Here is a 21,589-nt window from a genome sequence, read left to right on the forward strand (position 1 = left end):
ATAACCAAAAATTAATGCACAACAGTAATGTAACACTATAGTTTCAGAATGAATAATTATGGCACATGTTGACTACAGAAAAGTCAATCAATTTTTAACAATTTCATATGACATTGTATTAACAGAAATTCTTGAAGGGGGGGAAGGCTGAAAATAGAAACAATAGTCTTTTAGCTAGTTATAAAAAAATCTATATCAGAATACAGACATTATCACCTAGTCCTTTCCATCATGTGTCAGAGCAATGATACACATCTTTTGACATTTACTATAAATATCCTGCAGAATTACATATTCATATTGTAGATTGCATATTGACATTTCAACTAAATTTTTACTCTCTAAAGACCAATCTTTTTTTTTTAAATCACCCTAATTTCTTCCAGGTTCTTATTTTCTTCTAATTTAAATGGGTAGAGTGTTTCATCTTTAAGTAATGAATATGTGAAGTCACCATTAATTTGAAAAGCACTCTCCTTTATGGGTTACAATAAAAATTATATTAATGAAATGAAAAGCTGGCCAATTTACTCCATATCATTACACTAGAGGTAACAATTCAAGGTACAAATACTGAAAGTTCAAACTGTTCATTTTCTTTCACTATATACTCCAAAAATAATATTTATGTCTGTACAATACTTTTTATCTGATCTAGGAATTGTAATGCAAAGAGGTACTTTCTAGCATGCAATTTTTGCTTGATAAATTTTCAACTTCCTCTATTGATATTAAGTGCATAGAACCACAAACAAAAAAGGCCATGTTATTCATTTGGAGTTTCTATCACCATACTCATATAATATGACCATATCATATCATATGAAATAAATGCATATTCATATGTGTTTATATTGTATCTACAGACATGTACATACAATATATGTGCATATGTGACATATTTACTCACCCTAATACAATTATCAGGCAGTTCCTAGGGAAGTAGCAAACCTTACCCTAAACTCCTGCTGCTTCACTCAAATCACTGTTTTCCATACACAAACATAAGCATACATGTGTGTGTATGTATATATGTGCATGGTTGTGGATTCACATAATAAGGAAATTTCCTGGAAAATTTATGGAGTTGATATTTTATTTAACTTAGAATTAGGTTAAGATGATTAAACATATATTTGGATTTATGTCATACATATCCATATCCACAATCTATTTTGAAACCCTAGTGAACCATTTTTCAACAAGATTTCAATTGATCAAGTCCTCTAACTTTTAAATCATTTCTGTGGTAATGTTTCTTGGTTTGTTGTGAAATTTCCTTTAGCAACTTCTCTTTAGCAACAGTAATGAGATAATTTTTCTCAGATTTCAGTGCTGAGGTATAGATATAGGTCTTTGTTGGTCTAGCACAAGTCCAGGTGGATTGTATTGAATACATCCACTTAGTACAAGCAGTGCAAATAAAATAATGTCCAAACTTGTCTCCAAGTTTTTAAATAGCTAGGATAAAATGATCCCAATTCAAAAGTTCATCTTCCTAAGGGTAATGGCATCTGGTTCTTTGTATTTTTTCTTGTTGATAAGTTCACAAAACCTTTCTCACATCCCTTCTATTTTCATTGTTGGCAGTTTGAGGCTTTTCAATATGTTGCAAAGTATAATTTGATTCTTTTTGTAGATTTTTAAAAAATGTAATGTTGTATGTTTGGCTTTGTTTATTTTCCTCGAAAATCAGCTTCCTTCTAATCATCTACTGTGGCTTGGGCCTTTGGGAATCGGTTTCTTTATAGAGAAGTCAAGTTCATGTCTATTGTAATCCAACACATAATAGTGTTGGAACTTTGTAAATATTTCACTTACGAGCACATACATTCATATTACACGATTCCTCAATGTAGCCAGAGGGTTGCGTGGTCTGCACTGAATCCACCTATAAAAAATACAAAAATATATGTCTGCTTTACCGGGATGTGAGCAGGGTTTTGCTATCCTACCTTAAAATTTTGGACTGCACACTGTGGCAGAAAGTAATGCTTATTGCTTTAAGGATCATGAAATAGTAAATTATTTTTACAAGTCATATTGTAATAACAGTTGTCATTGCATTTAAAAACCTTGAGACAAGAAAAAGCAATGCACATACTTTATAATATGGTCAATCTCACAAGCAAGAATGCAGGAAAAGTACTATTACCTTAGCCTGCTAGTAATGGCATGGATCAAGAAACAGTGAATTGTTAAAAGTTCTAAATTAGAAACAGGTGGTAAATTTTATATTTAACAGGATTTCTAGAATATGTAATGCCCCCAGAGTTTAAATGGCATACTTTTAAAAACAAGGAAAATCAATTTGAAGGTAAATTGTCAACCATGTTCTCATGATCCCTTTCTATTCAAGGTAATGACATCATTTAAAAGTGGGTTAGTAACTATGAATTTATATTTTTTAAAAATCACATTCACTGGCCATTTATGGAAATCTGTTTAATTGTTTGATATGCCTATCTACAAAAGACCAAGTTTTCCCCTGTTCAAAATTGAAATAATATTATGGTCTTTCAAAGACAGCATAATAAAGTTCTCAGAGTCTGTGTGTCTTCCTTGGTGCCTTGTGATGATTTTAATGATATACAATCCTTAGTGCAAATATGAATTAATATTAGAACTCTCTTAACAAAATGTTTTTTTCTAAAATAGGTGAGGACTAGAAGAACAAGAGTATTTTTTGCTAGTTTAAAGGCACACCTGATATTAGAATTCTGTCTAGCTGTTTGTATATACACATGCACACACACACATACAAACAGTTGTGAAACAATCCTTAATCAATGATTTTCATTTTGTGTTTACATATTTCAGTATTAGTCTAAATAATATTTTCTCCCTTTAAGAAGACGAGGGATGGACTGTATCAAACAGGTGAAGGGAAAACTTGCAGATATGTTTAGGAAAAGATACATGGGTAAGGGCAAGAAGTAGAAAAGACAGTTTAGAAGATGAATGGTAGTAGCTCCTACATTTTCTCATGTCTTTTTAACCTTAGCTTTATAAGTAGAAGAATATCTGTGTAATGCAGGATCACAATATCCCAAGTTAGGAATTTGTATTCAGACTTCCACAATGACAAATAGACACACTGCACAAGTCCAAAAATTATTAATATTGAGTTTATTTATAAATATTTTCCACTTTGTAACACCCCAGCTAAAAGACCTAAATCATGAATGTCAAGATAAGTAGCTCTATATAAGTAATCAGATTTTTCTTAAACGAATGTTACTTCTATAGTTTAGCTAAATCAAAATGAATCTCTATAGAAAATAAATAAAGGCAAATATATTATTATATCCTCCAACATGAAAAAAATGAATGAATCACAGCACTAAAATTACCATACTTTTTTTCTTTTGGCCAAAGTTGTAATTGGAATGGAAAAGAGTCCAGAATTAATCCTTTTCATAAAATCTATAAGGACATAAAATGCAACAAACTGAACCCATAGTCATTATACTTTTTAGTCTGCAATCTTGATCTTCTTGGAGAATAAAAAGTAATACTACTGGTACTGACCAAGTGCCAAAGAAATAAAATGTCTGAGAGAAACAGGGACTACATGTTAATGATGTGAATAGCAAGCACAGGTGTCCTTAAATGCCACTGAAATTGCCATCATTTATCTCAAGAGTTTTGAGCTTCTATGGAGTATGCAAGAGAGAGATGAAAAGTCAAAGAATTTTTAGGTGTTAGATAAAGTCACTACAGACTTGATATACCAATGAATGGATATAGTCAGCATAAAAAAAAGCTAAGTGTGATTTTGAAAGACAATAGTGAGACTGAAACAAGAAAATGTACCATAGGACAAGATTACCAATTTGAGGTTTCTATTTTCCTTGCTAGAGAATCACAATCTCAAATTGGAAAAGAGATTCAGAGACCATTCTAGTCCCATTGTACCTTAACAAGAAACCCATATATATATAAGTCTCCATGTGAATATTTTTCAAATTGATGTATCCAGCCTTTATTCTTTGCCCTGTGCTGATGTCCTCCATCATTTGCCTAAGGGAAATTTCACACTGGATGTCACTCAACACATCCAAAATAGAACTCAATCCCCCTTCCACTGTCTACCTCCTTCCTACAACACTAGTTCTTCCAACCTTTGTCTTTTCAAAAAATGCTTGTTACTGTCAAAAACATCAACATTCTTGAAATCTTCCACATTCATAATCTTAACACCCTTGCTGTTTTTACCTCTATAACCTCTCCATCTAATTCCTTTCTATTCTCACTGCTACCACCTTAGTTTAGACCTACATTACCTTTCAGCTGTATTTCAAAAACCTCTTTCTCATATACCTACTTCAGTCTATTCTCTACCTTGCAATTAAAGTGGTTTTCCTTTGGAGAAGCAGTTCTGATTATATGATTTTTCTATTTAAACTTCAATAACTCCTTATTGCTTCTAGGATCTAACAGAAATTCTTCTATTTAGCTTTTAAAGCCCTTCACAAACTACCGCCAACCAAGATTTCCACTTCCATTGGTCATTACTTCTCATCTCACATATAGAAATCCAACCAAATTGGCTTCCTCTTCATTCTTCACACACAAAAAATAAGGCCTTCCCCATAGTTAAAAATTCCACTTCCTCATCATACCTGTTCATTTAAGTTGTTGCCCAGGCACAGCCATGAAGCTTTTCTCATTCTCCTCAGCTCCTAGAGGTTCCCCTTTAAAACCACTTCAATCACTTTTTTAATTTTCTTTCAAATTATTAAGAATATGCTTATATATGTAGTGGCTTTTCAAGGTTGCTAGGTAGTGCAGTGTAATGCACATTGATCTGAAGTCAGGAAGACCCATGTTCCAAATAACATGATCTTTAGCAAGTCTGAGTCTATTTCATTTTCCTCAGTTGTAAAATGTGTAATAACACCAACTTCACACAGTTGTTATGAGAATTAAAGGAGATAATATTTGTAAATCATCTAGTATAATTCCAGCACATAGAAAGGACTATATCAATGCTTGTTCCCTTTTATTCCTCCCTTCCACACCCTTATTTCTCCTGTTGGAATATAAGCTCCTTGGAAGCAGAGATTGCTTCATTTCATTATTCTTGGTTCCTAGTACAATGCCTGTACCAATGGAGGCACTAAAATGCTTCTTGACTATAACATCATTACTAACAAATGACCAACCAGCAATTAACCAAGTCTGGAGTCAGGAAGATACAAATTCAAATGGGCTCTCAAACACTAATGGTGAAACATTGGGATATCATTTAACTCTATTTGCTTCAGTTTCCTCATTTATAACATGAACTGGTGAAGGAAATAAAAGGGGGGTGATAGTTGGTTGATTCACAAAAAGTAGGACATGACTTGAAACATAATAATAAAAATAATAATGGGCAATCTACTACTTACTAAGGTAGCCTATTCCACTTTTGGTTGGCTTCAATATTTTTGGAAGATTTTGCTCATAACTTAACTCTACCTCTTTCTGCCAGTTCTTCCCAGTTCTGACCTCTAAAACCAAGCTGACCTTACTTTTAATCTGTTGTTCATATGACAGTCCTACACATGATTGAAGAAAAGAATAAACTTCCCTGTTATGATCCAAAGATATGAAAGGAAACAAAAACTATCATTGCCCATGTCATTTTTGGTCATTCTCAAAAAGCAAATTAATGCAATATTTTTAAAAATGTTCATCATTAAAATTAATATCAATAATATAACAATATAATATTAATAATGTAATAACAATAAAATTAATATAATTCACTCTCAATATTTTAATGTTTTAAGATTCCAAAGGATTATTAGAAAATTAAGATTGGGTTTTCAAAGGAAATTATTGACAGACATTTGTGAATTTGTTTCTATATTTTTGGATAGTAGGTAAAATTCTAATTAAGGAGATACATACAGACACACATTTAAGAAGTAAAAGAGATTTTAATATCTTATCATAACTCCATTTTACAAATGAATAAACTGGGACCTAGAGAAAGGACAAATAGTTAGGGGCTCTCCCATTCCAGTGCACTTTCCATTTAAATCACAGTATGAAATCTCAAGGGAGTAGTGGAGTTGAGTGTGCAATGACTAAAAGCAAATAACAAATTTATCTTCTCCCTGAAGATCCCAGCTGTGTAGCCCAGCTGTGGAGAGCAGAATCAGAGTGTGACAATTCTTCTTAGTACTCTTAATTCATGGAAGTACTTATAATCAGGTCTCTAGGATCTTCAAAAAGAACTTCAAAATCAATGTGTGTATGTAAAAGTATATTCCATATAATATATATTAATAGTATATGTCAGATGCAAGAATGGTTTTCTTGAAAATTAAATTTTTTTCAACCATATCTTATATTTTGAAAGCAGTATCAAATAAGTTTTATTCTAGCATGAGATTTTTAAATGGTGCCTCTTGGTTCTGATTTTAAATAAGTTGCAAGTTTTGAAGTGCTTCATCAAAAAGCAATATGGAGTTTCTTAAAAAAGATTATTTGCTTTTCCTTTGTCTTATAAAGCATAGTGTGATGTATTGGTTTAATTAAAGTCGACCAAATTATCATAAGGATTTTATGTGCTGCAAATAATTGGCTTTTTGTTCTCCACTTACATTTTGTTAATGGAAGCAGAACATTTTTTATGATACTTAATATAAGATATAGAAGAATACAAGCAAAAAAGGAAAAATGTGGTAGCTAATGAAATGACCTTTGTCATATTGGGTATAAAATAAAATTAAGCCTGCACTAATATGATGAAAAAAAGTTGATACTTTCTAATGGTTAAGAGGATTGTTGAGAAGATAGCTAGTGACCAAACAATACCATGAGTCCCACTATATCTATAAATGGCACCAATATTCATATGAAAGTTGAAGGGTCCTGAGAATACATTATATAGTATATTATAAACACATTTGATCATTATGTTGTGTCTTTGGTGAACATGAGGGGTAAATTAGTCATTTTGCACATTCATTAGATAGTACCCTACTCATCTAGCTAATTCTCAATGTGCAGTTTAAAATTCCAGACAAATAAAATACACAAGCTAAGAGAGAATTAATAAAATGGAAGCACACACAGCATTACATGAAAGCAAGTTGCTTTTTTACACTTAGAGCATGAACATCACTTTAATCTTGTCAAAGATGATTTGAACAAATTGCATCTAAACCACATAATTACTTAAATGATGCTGCCAGCGCTATCGAGGCACATCTGAAAATGAGAATAAAAGGAAGGTCTAAAATTTGGCAGATTATTTGTTAGAGCCTGAAAGTTACAAGGAACTAGTAGTTTCCTTGCAATGATGGATCATAAAGTAAAACTGAGGATTTGACAGGGTGGGAAACTTTTCTAACAATAACATGTTCTTTTTTTAAGAGCTGTTATAAACTGATATACAAAGGCAAATGAAACAATTTCAATACACATATATGTATATCCACACACATGACATATATATATATACATGCATATATATACATATATATATATATATATCATGGTTAAGATGTATTAAGAGAGTGAGAGAGCAAGCTCATAATGCTTGCAATATTTGAATTTCTATAATGTTTTTCTTTTATTGTTTTACATCCTCTCAAATATGATAGATTTCTTTAAGTAGTGGTGCCCAGATTTCTTCCTTAGTCTTCTCTTTCCTCACAAAATTTAGACTTTGCCATATATATATATATATATATATGTATATATATATATATATATATATATATGTATGTATTTGCACACTCACCAGTAATATTCTTCAGAATACTAGCAGCTTTTATTTTAAAAAAAGAAAAAATCATTGTGCATACCAATCTCATCTTTTATTTTTTTCCACTTTTGTAAAATGGTTTGAAAAAAACCACTGATCAGATTTTTAAAAATTACTGCCATTTCAATACAACTAAAATCACAATCACAGGCTCATCTCTAATTTTAAAGCTCACCAGGTTCCCCTCATTCTTTAAGATGCCACAGTGCTATGAAAGCTTACTATGATTTGAAAAAGCATTCAACTAGTTATTAAGCCAAGAAAATTATATTCTCTAAAAATATTTTGCCTTTATTAAGATAAACTTCTCTTTGATGCAAAGAAAACACTTTGAAGAAAGTGGTTCCTCAGTGAACACAGACACATACACACAGACACACATACATACATACACACACAAACACACACACACACACATTTTAAACAGATATACTTGATTTACTCAATTTGTTTTAAGCCAAAGAGTGAAAAGGAATCTTTGACAAAACTGTCATCTTTAAAATACGGTGATATTTCATTTTCCCCTTCTGCACTATTTAGATTGCCTGGAACTAAAATGCTTCCAGCAGCTCCTCTGTCCAATTTTTCAAAGCTGTCACTTTCTAGCAAATCTGCTTAAGCAAAATACTTATGTTGTTAGAAAACAGAGCAAACATATATTGCAAAATACATTTCCTACTCCTTTGCAGGTCAGGGTCTCATTCAAGTGCATGAAATAGGAAGAACACGTGGAAATAAATTAAAAGTTGACTATGACAGATTGGCTTAAGTCAATGAATCCAGTGCACCTATGATTAGTTTCCAAAGATACACTTGGACTTAGTTCTGTAGAGTTTTCCACATGATAATCATATAATCAAAATGTTATTTTCGATGCATTTACTAAAGGTCATTAAACTGAAAAAGAACATTTCAACAGAAGAAAGGGACAATGAAGGATGATCATTATTATACCTCTTCAGGCTATGTCTATTGTAGTTATTGCACTGTATTGTCAACATTTGATGGACTATTCAGAAACACAAAATTGCCAAAGTATTGCATGTGTTGAATTTCAGTCCTTTTGCAGCATCATAACTCAAAATCTGTGAGTAATGTCTGAATGTAAGGAAACTCAAAAACAAAATGTAAAAGAATCTTACTGTGTTGAAGGTAGCAGATTACAAATCCTTAGATAATACCAACCAGATTCTACAAGTAAAAGAAAACATGTTTTTGGAAACATTGGAACATTATTAAAATTTTCATTAGACCAAATTGAATTTCTAAACTTTACTCAAAAACAATTCACAAATAGGGGATATACTTCTAGGTTTCTGTAAACATTTCCCATGAATTCTACCTGTTTTTCAAACCAGTTGGCATTGTTTTCCCCTTTGCATGCATAATTAATTATAGAGAATTTACTTTAAATTAATCTTCCAAAGTAGCAGACTAGAAATTATCTAAGCTATAATAACAATTACTTTCACTGTTTAAAAAAAATCAGTCATGTTTCACAAAAAAACAAACCTACTTATAGTGTATAATCTGAAATCCAATTCTCTTCTGGACCATTAACACCAGATCTTTTACCCTTTAATACCATAAAAATCAATATACTGGAATGACTTGGTTCTCTTATGGACCATGAGGTCTCTGTATACACTTATCATATGAAGATTTTTATATTACTTCAGAGAAGAAGCATGTCGAGATAAATTTAGTTTAATGATGGCTTTACAAGTCAGAAAAAGCCTTACACAAATACATGTTTAAAGATCGACCTCACCCATTTTGAGAGTGGGATGGAATTTATTTCTCATCAATTTTTGGTATGGAAATACTTTTACCGATTTAATTAAAAATTATCTCTGATTTCTAGTCTTTGAGGTTTTGAGAGCAGGAGAAAGAGACATGGAGAGGTTGTGTATGTATCAAATCCATGATTTCATCGACATATTCTCAAGGGAAGAAACTCCTGCTCCCCATGCAGGGCATCATCTATTTGCAATTTATAGTTAAGGAGTTATTGAGCAATGGGAGGCTAATTATTTGCCCAATCTTCATTAAAACATATCAATTAAAGAATATCATACTAAAAATCATTTTATTGGCATATTTTAGACACTAGATTTTAAAATATCTTACATTTTGCATTTCTACATCTAAAAGCAACTAAAATAAGACAATATTCATGAGATGAGAAATAAAACATTAAGTTAATTATTTAATATATAGTTGTAATAAATAAAATATAGTTATTTCATATATCCAGACCAATTAGAAACTGAATAATACCTATAGTATTGACTACTTATTCAAGTTATTTTAAGACAATATATGCATAGTGCTTTTCAATCCTCAAAGTTCTAGATTAATGTTAGCTATTATTGGTTCATGTGACAAAAATCACTATCAAAAAGCTAAATAATAATTTATGGAAAGCAGTTATTTTACATTACAATTGCTTAAATTGTTTTCTGAGAAATGGAAGAAATTTCATGATTCTTTTTTATCAAAAGTCTTTATCATTTTACTTATTAGTCAATTTAAATGCTATACCACAGAAATGAAAGGTCATTAAGATCAGTGAGTCCTAAAGAGATCTTTAAATTCAGAGAACCTGTGTACTTTAGCTTCAATTTCCTTATCCTGTTAGAGGATAGGAATGGAACACACCTCTACAGTCTTTTCAGAATTAATAATTTCTTAGTCTTTTTGTAACCATGAATTAAGCTTTAGTTTATTGTTAGTTGCCTAGCGTAATAAGTCAAAGAATATGAGTATTGTCCCTTAACATACCAATAAACCTTTACGCTGTTGTAAGGGCATCTATTAAACTCCGAATCCTAGCCAATGAGTAAATACTTCTAATCAGAAAGAGGCCAGACAAGAGGGATTCACAGATAATCTTGGGAATAGAACTCTGGAAAAACAGTGTGCTGAAAGAGCAGGTAAAAAGTAAGAATACTGAGAGAAGACTTAAAATGTTTTATGTATTATGAATGGAATTGATCTATTCTCTATTCCCATGTGGGACATCATAAGAGCAAATTGATTTAACAGAAGAAAAGTGTTAGGGGAAAAAAATCTCATTTTAAGGATTATGACTCCCTCAATCACATGGTCAAATTAACTGCTGAAATAGTCAAAAGTTTTCCTCTAATATGACAATGATCTTATATCATTGGAATGACTAACTAAAGTTTTGGGGGTATAGAAAGATCAGATGATCTGAAAAGTTTTCTTATAGAGAAAAAGGGAAGCAAAATTCGATTCACTGGCAAGTAAGATAGAATAGTAGAGAAACTAACAGAATGTAATCTTACCATCTCCTGGATCTTATAAACTCAACCATGATCCTTGTAGACATGAACTCTAGGATGAAATAATGAATTTACTAAAGAGAATGCAGTCAAGCAGCTCAATGCTACTGGATAACAGCCAGAATGCAAGGTTTTTTTGACAATGAATAAAGTCAATTGTGTTTCCCTGTATTCTTACTGCAGCAAATCATTTTTTCAGGGGAAGTCAAACTGAACAACAGTGACCAATTCTGTACAGCTAAGACTAAATTATTTGTGTTTATTCTTTATTGTTATTTTCTGATCAAGAAAACTTCAGATTAAGAAGTAGAACAATAGGTAAGAAGCATATGTATTCATGTAGTCCCAGTACTACAAATGAATCAAATAGCATATAATTCCCATCAGAAGCACCCGAGTTAACTTTACTGTTGAGAAAAGGTTAGATTTTAATGGAAAAGAAGGCTGTTCCCATGCATTCTACTCTATGAAGAATTATCTTTTGCCTTATTTTCATTGTAAAATGCTAACACAGAATCATGGTGCAATAACCCTGTCAGATTCCATAGTAGAAAAGCTGATAGCTAAAACAGACATTCCAATATTATCTCAAAATGCTTGGTACATTCACCTCGACAGATCACAAATCCATTAGGGAGAAAAAAATTTTAAACACACTAAAAACACATTTCTTTCATCCTTGAAAGTGACTAGTGACTATCAGAGAAAGAACTTTAAATTGTTTAACCTTTCAAGTAGTAGGCATGATCTTTCTACACTTACTTTCATGGCATCCTTCTGAACAAGTTTTTCAAAAAACTTACCAGGGTAAGCAGTATAGTTTGTAAGGAAAATCTATAATCTTGCCTTTATGAGCACATTCCTCTGATTAGAGGGTGGAGAATATTTAAAAAGTTAACAGATCATGGCAGCTAAGTGGTACAGTGCATGGAGCTCTGGCCCTGGAGTCGGGAAGACCTGAGTTCAAATCCAGGATCAGACATTTAATAATTTTTCTAGTTATGTGACCTTGCTTTACTTCATTGCCTTAAATATATAATTTTTTTTAAAAAGGTAACAGATCATACTTAGGACCTTCCTTTAAAAGACAGGGGAAGTTCCCAGTTCCCTTTCCCAATCTTCATTTCAAAGGACAAGATGGGCAGAATCCCACATCAAACCAGGGGGCATTCTAAGACTTCCACGAGGACTCTAAAAACTCAATTAGGTCTTTAGAAAGCATATCCAAGACCCCAGATCCAACTCTAATGAAAAAAAAATCAGACATCAGGGATCTTCCTCTCATTCATCAGGAAATTATTCCAAGTTAGTATCTTTTCAAATTGGCATTCTACCTTCAAAGGCAGAGGATTTGATAGCAGCAGGCTATCAACATATTGAGAAATAAATGTATGGACAAAATAATTCTGGGGCACAGAGATAATTATTTCTCATTACAAAGAACACATGTTACATGCAATATCAACTTAAGTTTCAAACTTGTCCAAAGGCACACAAATTCATTGCCTAGACTCTTCCTGTATTATTTTTTTTGCCAGCTTGACCCAGTACCTGAATAGAAGACTTACTAGGTAACCTTATTCTGTTCTCTATGCTTCTATGCTCCTGACTGCTTAATGTCCTTGTATATGTCCTAGTTAAAATCCACCCCCGCCATCCCAACTTCTCTTCTCATCTGAGATCAACTCTTATGGAACCTCCTGGACAGCAACAGTAATAACTGTAGTAAATTTGTATGGCAATTTGAGAAATCTTGTCACATATCCCTTCTGTGAGATAGATTTTTTCAAATCTCATTATACTTTTCCTAGACGGGGCACTGGAACTCTGAACAATTAAGTGATTTTGCCCAGTCTCTCAAGAAAGAGAGCTAATATCCAAACCCAGATACATATCTTTTTCTTCTTCCTCTTCCTCAGTCTAGAAAACTCTTTTTATCTGTTCAAGCTGAAGTTAACTAGCTTCCTTCCACCTGTCCTCCTAAGTGAAAGTAAATAATGCAAAGAATGCTACCACAAAGCATTTATTTTCTCCTTACTCTCCCTCCCTTACCCTCCCCAGGACTCTATATATTATGTCAATACTAATTAAGTTAATAGTGTGTTTTTTCTTCTTTTAAAGTAAGTTGACTATTGAGTTTAGCAATGGAGACAATACAAAACTCTTTTCCCCTAAAATGGTAATTAAAAATAACTAGTTATTAGCAATGTCTTACTTGTTTTCGAAATTACTTTGTATTACAATGTATTTGAGCCACTGTGATACTGATGTTTGTTCTTTATTCTGGAAGAAGACTGATATCAGAGAGGTGATGCCATGAAAAGCACAAGAATTGGATTTATTTGAATGAGGGGATCTGTGTTAAGTAACTACTCTCCTTTCTCCTTTAGAGTCATATAAGTCTAGTGGTCAGATATGAATCAGAATAATTAGAGATAACCCTGGATGCCAGGTAATCAGGGTTAAGTGACTTGCCCAAGGTCACACAATTTGTAAGTGTCATATGTCTGAGGCTGGATTCAAACTCCCATCCTCTTCACTCCAAGACCATTAGAAAGTCAGCCACAAAGTCAGGAAGACTGGGATTCACAAACTGGCTATATGGCACTTAACCTCTCTGTTCCTCCAGGAACTTGCTGGAGAGGTAGCAATCTGCAGTGGTAGAGCTAGCTTAATCATCAGGTTTCATTACATCAGTGAAATCACAAATGCAATAACATCCCCATATTTTTTAGCTACTCATTTGGACACAGCTCACATCGTATCAGTAGAACATAAACTCCTTGAGAAAAGTGACTTATTTTTGTCTTTTATATGCCCTTATGCTTAACTCTATCCCTAGAACAGTGAATGGTAGCAACTGCCCTACTGCTGGCCAATTGGGCAACACAGTTATCTTCCCTCCCCCTCCCTTTTCCTCTCCCCTCTGTCCACATAGTATATCAAGCCCTTACCTGAAGATACTCTGCCCAAAGGAACATAAAGGTTGATCTCTGAAATCTGGTAAGATATTCTGGGATTTATAAGCTTCAAATCATTATGGTTCTCACCAATTGACCAACAGTAGTAGGTCCCAGGTCCAGAAACATTGGTTATTATTTGGACCCTGATTGGCTAAAAGGGAATGTAAATAGCAATTGTTTTGTCCAGAAATGCTGAGGATCTCCTCTATCAGAGTGACACCAATCTCTGCCTTATTTCTTTCTTACCTAACCCTAAGCACTGAATGGATATGGCCTCAGTCAAACAGAGTTGTTAAAGACTCTAGGTTAAAAAGACCTTGGCATCCAGGGTCATCTCTGGTTGTCCTGGATTCAGATAGTTCTGAAAGAGAAAGTGAGGCTGGTGACTTTGCACAGCCCCTCCCTCCCCTATTTAAATTTAATTCATTTGAATATCATGGCATCATATCCCTGATGCCAAAGTCCTCTATAAAAATGAAGGACAAACAACAATATTCCTAGCACAAATCGCTTATGTTTTCTTGGTATTTATGGCATTTTTGATCATGTAAATGCTGATGAATAGTTGCTATATAAATGTAGTTGACTGGTGGATTTTTATGTTTTTGGGGCAACCATGACAAACAGTCATGAAATTGAGGGAACATATTCAGTGTGAGTGAATGAGAATAGGAAAACCCACATAGGATTGGGTTCTAGAAGATATCATAGAGATCCAATCTAAACCTTCCATTTTGTGGTTAAAGAAACTAGGGCCTGTAAAGGGTCAATAAATTGTCCAAGGCCACACAAGTACTAAGTTACTGATTCATGATTGAAAATGGAGTCTTCTCATTTTATGTCTCCCAGTCTTTCAACTAGACAGCACTACCCAATTTCTATACTTGTAGTTCCCCTCCTGAGTCTGACACCTACCAGCACCAAGCAACTAAGTCAGAAATAGACAGCTATGTTTTTAAACTTGCGTGGTTTTGCTAATTATAAAACTTGAGTTAAAAGCCTTTTGTTAAAAAAAAGCATTAAAATCTAGCAGATAGTCAGTTTTTTGAATTCAAACCCAAAAATTTTCTTTCAAGATTTTTTCAGTAATGTCACTGGTCTTTTGGAAACTGAAAGACATTATTTAACTTCTCTTTGTCTCAAATTCCCAATTTACAAAATTGTAATACTGAACTTAATTATATAATTTCACTAAAGTTTTTGATAGGTAACTAGCTTAGCACAACTTCAGAATTCCATCTTTGAATCCTGAACAGTATACTTCCCTACAGTGCCTCCGACATAGCAGATCCTCAATAACTATTGTCTAATTGGGGAAATCAGTGTTTTCAGGGAATAAATAGAGGAGTTAAAAAGCATTATTGAGCATTATGGTCATATTTGAGGTCCATATTCTTATTTTCCTTTTTTAATTCTCAACAGTTTCTACTAATAGCCACACTCATCTCTGAGGATAAGAAACTGAAGTTATTCTTCATTACTATTAAAGGAACAGGAAGTTATAATCCATTCCAAATGGCATTCCCCAAAACTAAGGAAATCTGCCAAAGTACATGAAAGTAATAATGATTTGATCCTTGAATGAACAAAGAATCTGATGGGATATTTCAACCGTGGAAAAAGAGAACTTAGAGCATGAGACATATCTGTCGGATCTACTTTTAGAACAGACATTGCTTGTTTGAAAACAGAGCATGAAACAATGTTAATCTGTAAGTGGAGGAAGCTGCTTGTGGCCATATAATCAAAGCATGGTGTACTTGAATCATCTACCCTTTCGTATTTCAACTCAGCATACCCACTGGGTCTGATCCTGCAAACCTTTCTGTGTATATCACTTTTAATAAATTTGATGGGTGTTTTGTAGATACAAAACCTGCGGGATTGGATACTTCAGGATAAATGTTCATTGCATAATCAGGAATATAAATGGAAATGCCAATTAAGGAAGCACAGCACAGGGAATCAAAATTCATATGTGGAGGAAGCATACCATGGCTAAAAATATCACCTATATAACCTATCCCCCTGACTTTGCTGAATGTTTCACAAAATATTATTAATCATAACCACCTAAATACATTCCTGCTAAATAGACCAGGTAGCTGAAAATTGACCTCTTATCTCAAGAGAACTGTTATATAAAGGGGAAAAAGGCTGAATAGAAATATTTTCTGGCATACTCCAATTCCTTCATTTTCTAAGTAAAATTTAAGCAAAGAAAAATATTTCACCATGGAATAACTTTTAAAAGGATTTGGATTCTTAATATGATGTGAACAAACATTTAAGCAAACTTTAATCTCAATTATGGGTTATATTCAGGAAATGATTTAATCCCTGGGTTTGCTACCCAGAAATAACTGCTAATAGCTCAAGGGTAGAGGAATAGATGGAAGAGAAAGTTTCCTCCTGAGTCACACCATGGGGAAGGAATTCTGAGGGCCAAATTGAGGCTTATCAGGCAACTATATGTATGCCAGCAGAACAGGGGGAAAAGCTATGAAAGAACATCAACACAGATGGGAACCTAGATAGCTGACTTGCAGGAAACCATTCGGAGTGACAGCTCAGTGGTATCTCTACACCTGACCTGGCAGCCAGGCCTAAAGGCGAAGAACTGTAGTCAAGTCAGCAGAATCCATAGGCAGATGTGACTCCACATATGAGTTTGCATGTTAAAAGGTTCTGGTGCCCAGGAGTCTTCCCCTCTATGTGTTTCACCAGATAATTATTATAGAAGAGAGTGCACTTGTCAATGATTGGCTTTGAAGAATACTACTATTTATGGCAAACTTATTACAATTTTCATGATAGTGTTTCTTCTATTCTTATGAGTTATAATCACTGGAACTTAGTTATATTTTTAAAAGTTTCAAAATTAGAGATAAAACATTTATAGATCTATATGGTACTCAATTGTTTTTTATTCATTCTAATAGATTGCAATGCTCTGAATAAAGAAATTTATCAGAAACCATTACCTACATTTTCAAGATGTCAGTTGCGTAGCACGTTCCTCTATTGTCAAACATATTTTAAGGTAGTTGTAAAATACATTTGTGACTACCTAGACCCTGAAAAATTATCTTTAATTAAAGTACACCAACAGGCAAATGTTTCTGATTGTCTAAGAATTAATATGTCCAGAGGGAAAAAAAAGTTCAAAGTAAAAGATGTCATAATTACAGACAAGTAAATATATATATATATATATTCCTATTATATAGAGATAGGTAGTTTCATTTAATTAAGGAAAATACAAAAAGGAGAAAGAAGGGCAACATTAATAAAATCTGCAAATTTGGAAAATCTTTTCCTTTTGTTTGCATACCCAGTGCTCCACAGGTTTCACTGTTTTGTTAAGCAAGAGAATTTCTGAAAGGCAGGGAATTAATTGTCCCACATTCAACCCAACTGTTCACTTTCTAATCACAGGTCCTCTGCAAATAGGGCTCCCTGGGGAGTGATGGCCCTACACAGAAGAAGCAAAAAAAAAATGTTGCTACAGACCTACAGAATAACCATGTATTGAACAGCTGTAGATGTCTACCTGAACTCAACCTTGTTATCACTGGTGGCTAAAAATCAGTTATTTTAATAATTAATTACCATTCTCAGTTAACAGCAAATATCATCTAAGCAACAAGGAAAATTAAAGCTTAAAGCTGTAATAGGAAAGCAGTAACAGGAAAGAGCTGAGTAAATGTAAGAACAAGGTAAAATTGATAAAATCCTAAAGGGGCTTCATATGGATATTTTTATAACTTTATCACTGACTTAATGCCAGCAATACACTTATTATTTAGCCAACAACAATTCATCTAAAGAATTTCATCATACAGAGGTCCTCAATCATTAAAGCTCAGTATTTAAGTGGTAAGTTGCAGAAGCTATTGACAATACACAAACTACTCTTGTTCAAAGTAGTAAGAGGATATCACATTCAATGGACAGGACAAAGGAAGAGGAAGGTCAGGAGGAGAATTAATGAAACTGGAACTTTGCCAGATTCTTTCAGTTCCCTGAAGAAACTTTACTATCTGTGTTGGTTCCAGAGGATTTTCATTACCTAAAAAGTTCAACTTGGAAAAATGTGCTTTTACCCAAAGTCCCTAAATTTGCACTTCAGAGTTTAAGCAAAAAATACCATGAGCAAAAATACCAACCTGAATTATGACAATGCTGAAAAAGTCCTTTTCAGAACATGGGTAAACTGGCAACAAATACTATAGACATGTAACTGAAACTGAAAGAAAATATTCAGCAGAGTTCAAGGTTTGAGACTGGGGATAGGGGTGAAGGTTTTGTTTTATTTTAATTTTGTGTTTACCTTTTTTTAAGTGAGGATAAAATTGCAGTTACTCATTACATAACTTTACTTCTTTTAAAAGCTATGTTTTGAGTTGTTCAAGCAGATATCTTCAATACTTCTGATTAATCTGGCACCCAGTAAGCACTCCAAGCTGTTTAGGACTTTCACAGAGGGCATTATTACCACTTCCTGAAGCACCTAGCAAGTTTTCCCAGGGGATCACCCAATCAACTGCTAATAATCCAGCTTTTGTTTAGCTTGTGAGGTTGGATTAGATCATAGTTTGAAGAGGTATGACATCAGAAAGCTAATTCTCACCTGAAAACTTATTGAACAGGGCATATATCTTCAGGAAATATTTTTTTTCTCTTTCCTTTTAACAAATCCATATGTCGCTACTGTATCATTAACTTGTGAAACCATGCTGAGCTCAGCTGTTCAGGGAACAGCTTCTTGCAAGACTTCAGTGACCACATAATACTACTTGGGGAATTCTTAATGGCTAAATTATTTACAGCCCGCCTCTAATTTTAAAACTTGATGTTGCATTTGTTGAAAAAGGGATAAGGAAGCAAATTTATCCAAACCGTTTTGTGGCTGAATGAAAGCATGCAGCAAATATTTTAGAACCATGACAGATTCAGTTCCGGAACCCCTAATAAATGAGATAATTTAAAAAGTTATCATACATCCATATTCCTTCTGAAATTAAAAAAGAAGCTATTTTAGTTTAGTTCTTCCTCAAGATGTCCCCAAAGTCTTTGTACAGCCTTAAGTTATTTAAACTAAGACTTTAGGGACACCTTGTGTAACTATCACTATATACATATTTTAATTATAATTGGTGGCAGGAGGCAGCACCATATTGTAGAAAAGGTGCTGCATTTGTAATCTGAAGAACTGAAGATCAAACCCAGGGTTTACTCGCCCTGCATGGTGTCTGTTACCTACCTTTTAAAGCATGGATTTAGAGTAGATAATCTCTAGGATGCTTTCTTTTTCTAAATCAGTCTATGAATTTAAATTCTTAACAAGATGATTGGTTTTAAAAAAAACAGTACATAATTATGTTATAATCAGGTGCAATTTCAGAGGGAGTATGGAGGGTGGCAGGACTGTTACAAAGAAATAACAATAATAGTAGGAGAAGTGTAAGCTTTCCTAGTTATAAATGGAGGTAATGAGTTATAATTTACTATAACCCTAGAATAAAGGGATCATCTGGGTTCTAGATTTCAGATGCTGCTGCTTCAGTCTTCCAAGGAATAGAGAATGATAATGAAGCTTCCACTTCACTCTCATGTGACAATATCCAAATCCGAAGAGACTAGGAACTTGAGCCTTCATGACATACACCATGTTGGAGCAGTTGTCAATTAGAAAGAAAATCCCCAGTCAGTGCAGCACTGTCATGTAGCACATCACATCAGAGAACCAAGATGTCAAATCACTTTGCAATTTAATTCTGAATGACAATCCCTGGCAAAGATAATCCCTTGGTCACATATTTCAAGACTCTAGAGACCGCCAACACTATAATAATCCTGGATGTAGCTATTATCGTGACTTATACCTTACTAATGGTTTGCACTATTAAAATAATGAGAGTATTTATAAGAGAATAATAAGATAATAAAATAACAAATACATTATTATTAATTACAATAAAATAATCAGAGACTATCTCTTCATATTCATGCTTTTGTACTTTCCCTAGGGACTAACTGCCTTGACGTCTCTCCTCAACCCACTTGTGTTGCTTAACAAGCGTCACTGTTCCCCTCAAAATCTCTAGAGAATAAGGAGTTCTCCCACAATTATAAATATGCAACATGGTTAATTAGCCCACCTTTTTTATTACCCATCCCTAATCGAAAGATGTAGTAAACCACTAACAAAGAAAGGATGAAGAAAAACATATTATTTAACCAACCTGATTTTTTTTCAGAGTGATTAAAATGGTTTTTATTAAGATATCTTAACAAAATGGCACACCTCTCTCATGGTGGGAAAGTGAGGCCCAACCTTAATTTCTAAAGTGACAAACTTAAAGTTATGGAAAGCCACCCCTTTTCTAGCACCTGCTGAAGAGTAGTAATATTAAGAACATCAAGAATCTTTATTACTCTACTAACAGAGGCCATCAGTTTATTCTTAGCTGAAAACAAACATTAAAAATACTACTCACCTTTAAATGTCTGAAATTACTTGGGACCTCACACTGATTCTATACAACCCTGAATACATGTGAAATTCCTCTATGTGATTCTAAATCAATATATATATATATATATATATATATATATATATATATATATGTATATGTGTGTATGTGTGTGTATATATATATATATTCACATGAATCTGTGACACTTAGATGATCTGTAACAATCAAAGATCTTGTCTTCATATGTATTCCTTTCTTGGTGTAGATCATAGCCTTGGGATAAATTGTAATAAAGCAGATAAACCATTGTATTGCTAGTCAGAGAAATTATATCCAAATCTTAGCTCTGCCAAAGTCATTTGTGGCTTTGGACAAGTCTCTTGGCCTCTTTCTGCCTAAACCTCTTTCTCTGCATAGTGAAGGGGTCAGTCTAGATGATCTCTAAGCTTCCTTCCATTTATCAGACTACAAACTTGCATTCCCTACCCCATAAACACCTTCTTATTCTAGGTTAATAACTTCTACAGATGTGTTGGTCAATATTTAAGAACAAACTTTCAAAGAAAGAGAGAGAGAGAGAGAGAGAGAGAGAGAGAGAGAGAGAGAGAGAGAGAGCAAAAGAAAAAGAAAAAAACATGCCTGACACACTTTTAAGTTTCATCTGCATTATTAATATTATCTATGTCACTGTTTTTGTCTACATGGTCAATAAAACAATTAAGTCCTGACTTGTAGCATTTACCAATGTCTGAGGAGTAGATGTTCATGATAACAATTAACTTAACTTTTTCAACTGGTTTGAGCTGGCTCAAGTACACCCCTGATTCTTTCTCATATCTTTCTATGAATTGTAAATTTTCTTCATTTAATAGGATCAGCAATTTAAAGGTAGAAGCCAAAAAGGTCACCTACTCAAAGAATGATGGAATCACACAGATCTTATAAGTACTCTTGTCAAATTTATACCCCGCTAAAGAACATCCCCTGTCCTGATTACAATGGTCCTGAAAAGCAATCATCCAATCCTTGTTTGAAGATCTCCAATGGGGAACCAACACTACAAGAGAT

General features: G+C 33.4%; 1 protein-coding gene across 1 annotated transcript in view; it reads right to left on the reverse strand.

Moving 5' to 3' along the window:
• The window catches only part of PCDH7 (protocadherin 7), a 287,478-nt gene that overhangs the window by 222,595 nt on the left and 43,294 nt on the right, over positions 1 to 21,589 (reverse strand). Inside the window, 1 exon segment of the mRNA XM_074229653.1 lies at positions 1,832 to 1,891. Coding sequence (XP_074085754.1) covers positions 1,832 to 1,891 — 60 coding nt within the window.

This window comes from Macrotis lagotis, chromosome 3, assembly GCF_037893015.1.
Source record: "Macrotis lagotis isolate mMagLag1 chromosome 3, bilby.v1.9.chrom.fasta, whole genome shotgun sequence".
In the NCBI taxonomy this organism is placed as follows: Eukaryota; Metazoa; Chordata; class Mammalia; order Peramelemorphia; family Peramelidae; genus Macrotis; species Macrotis lagotis.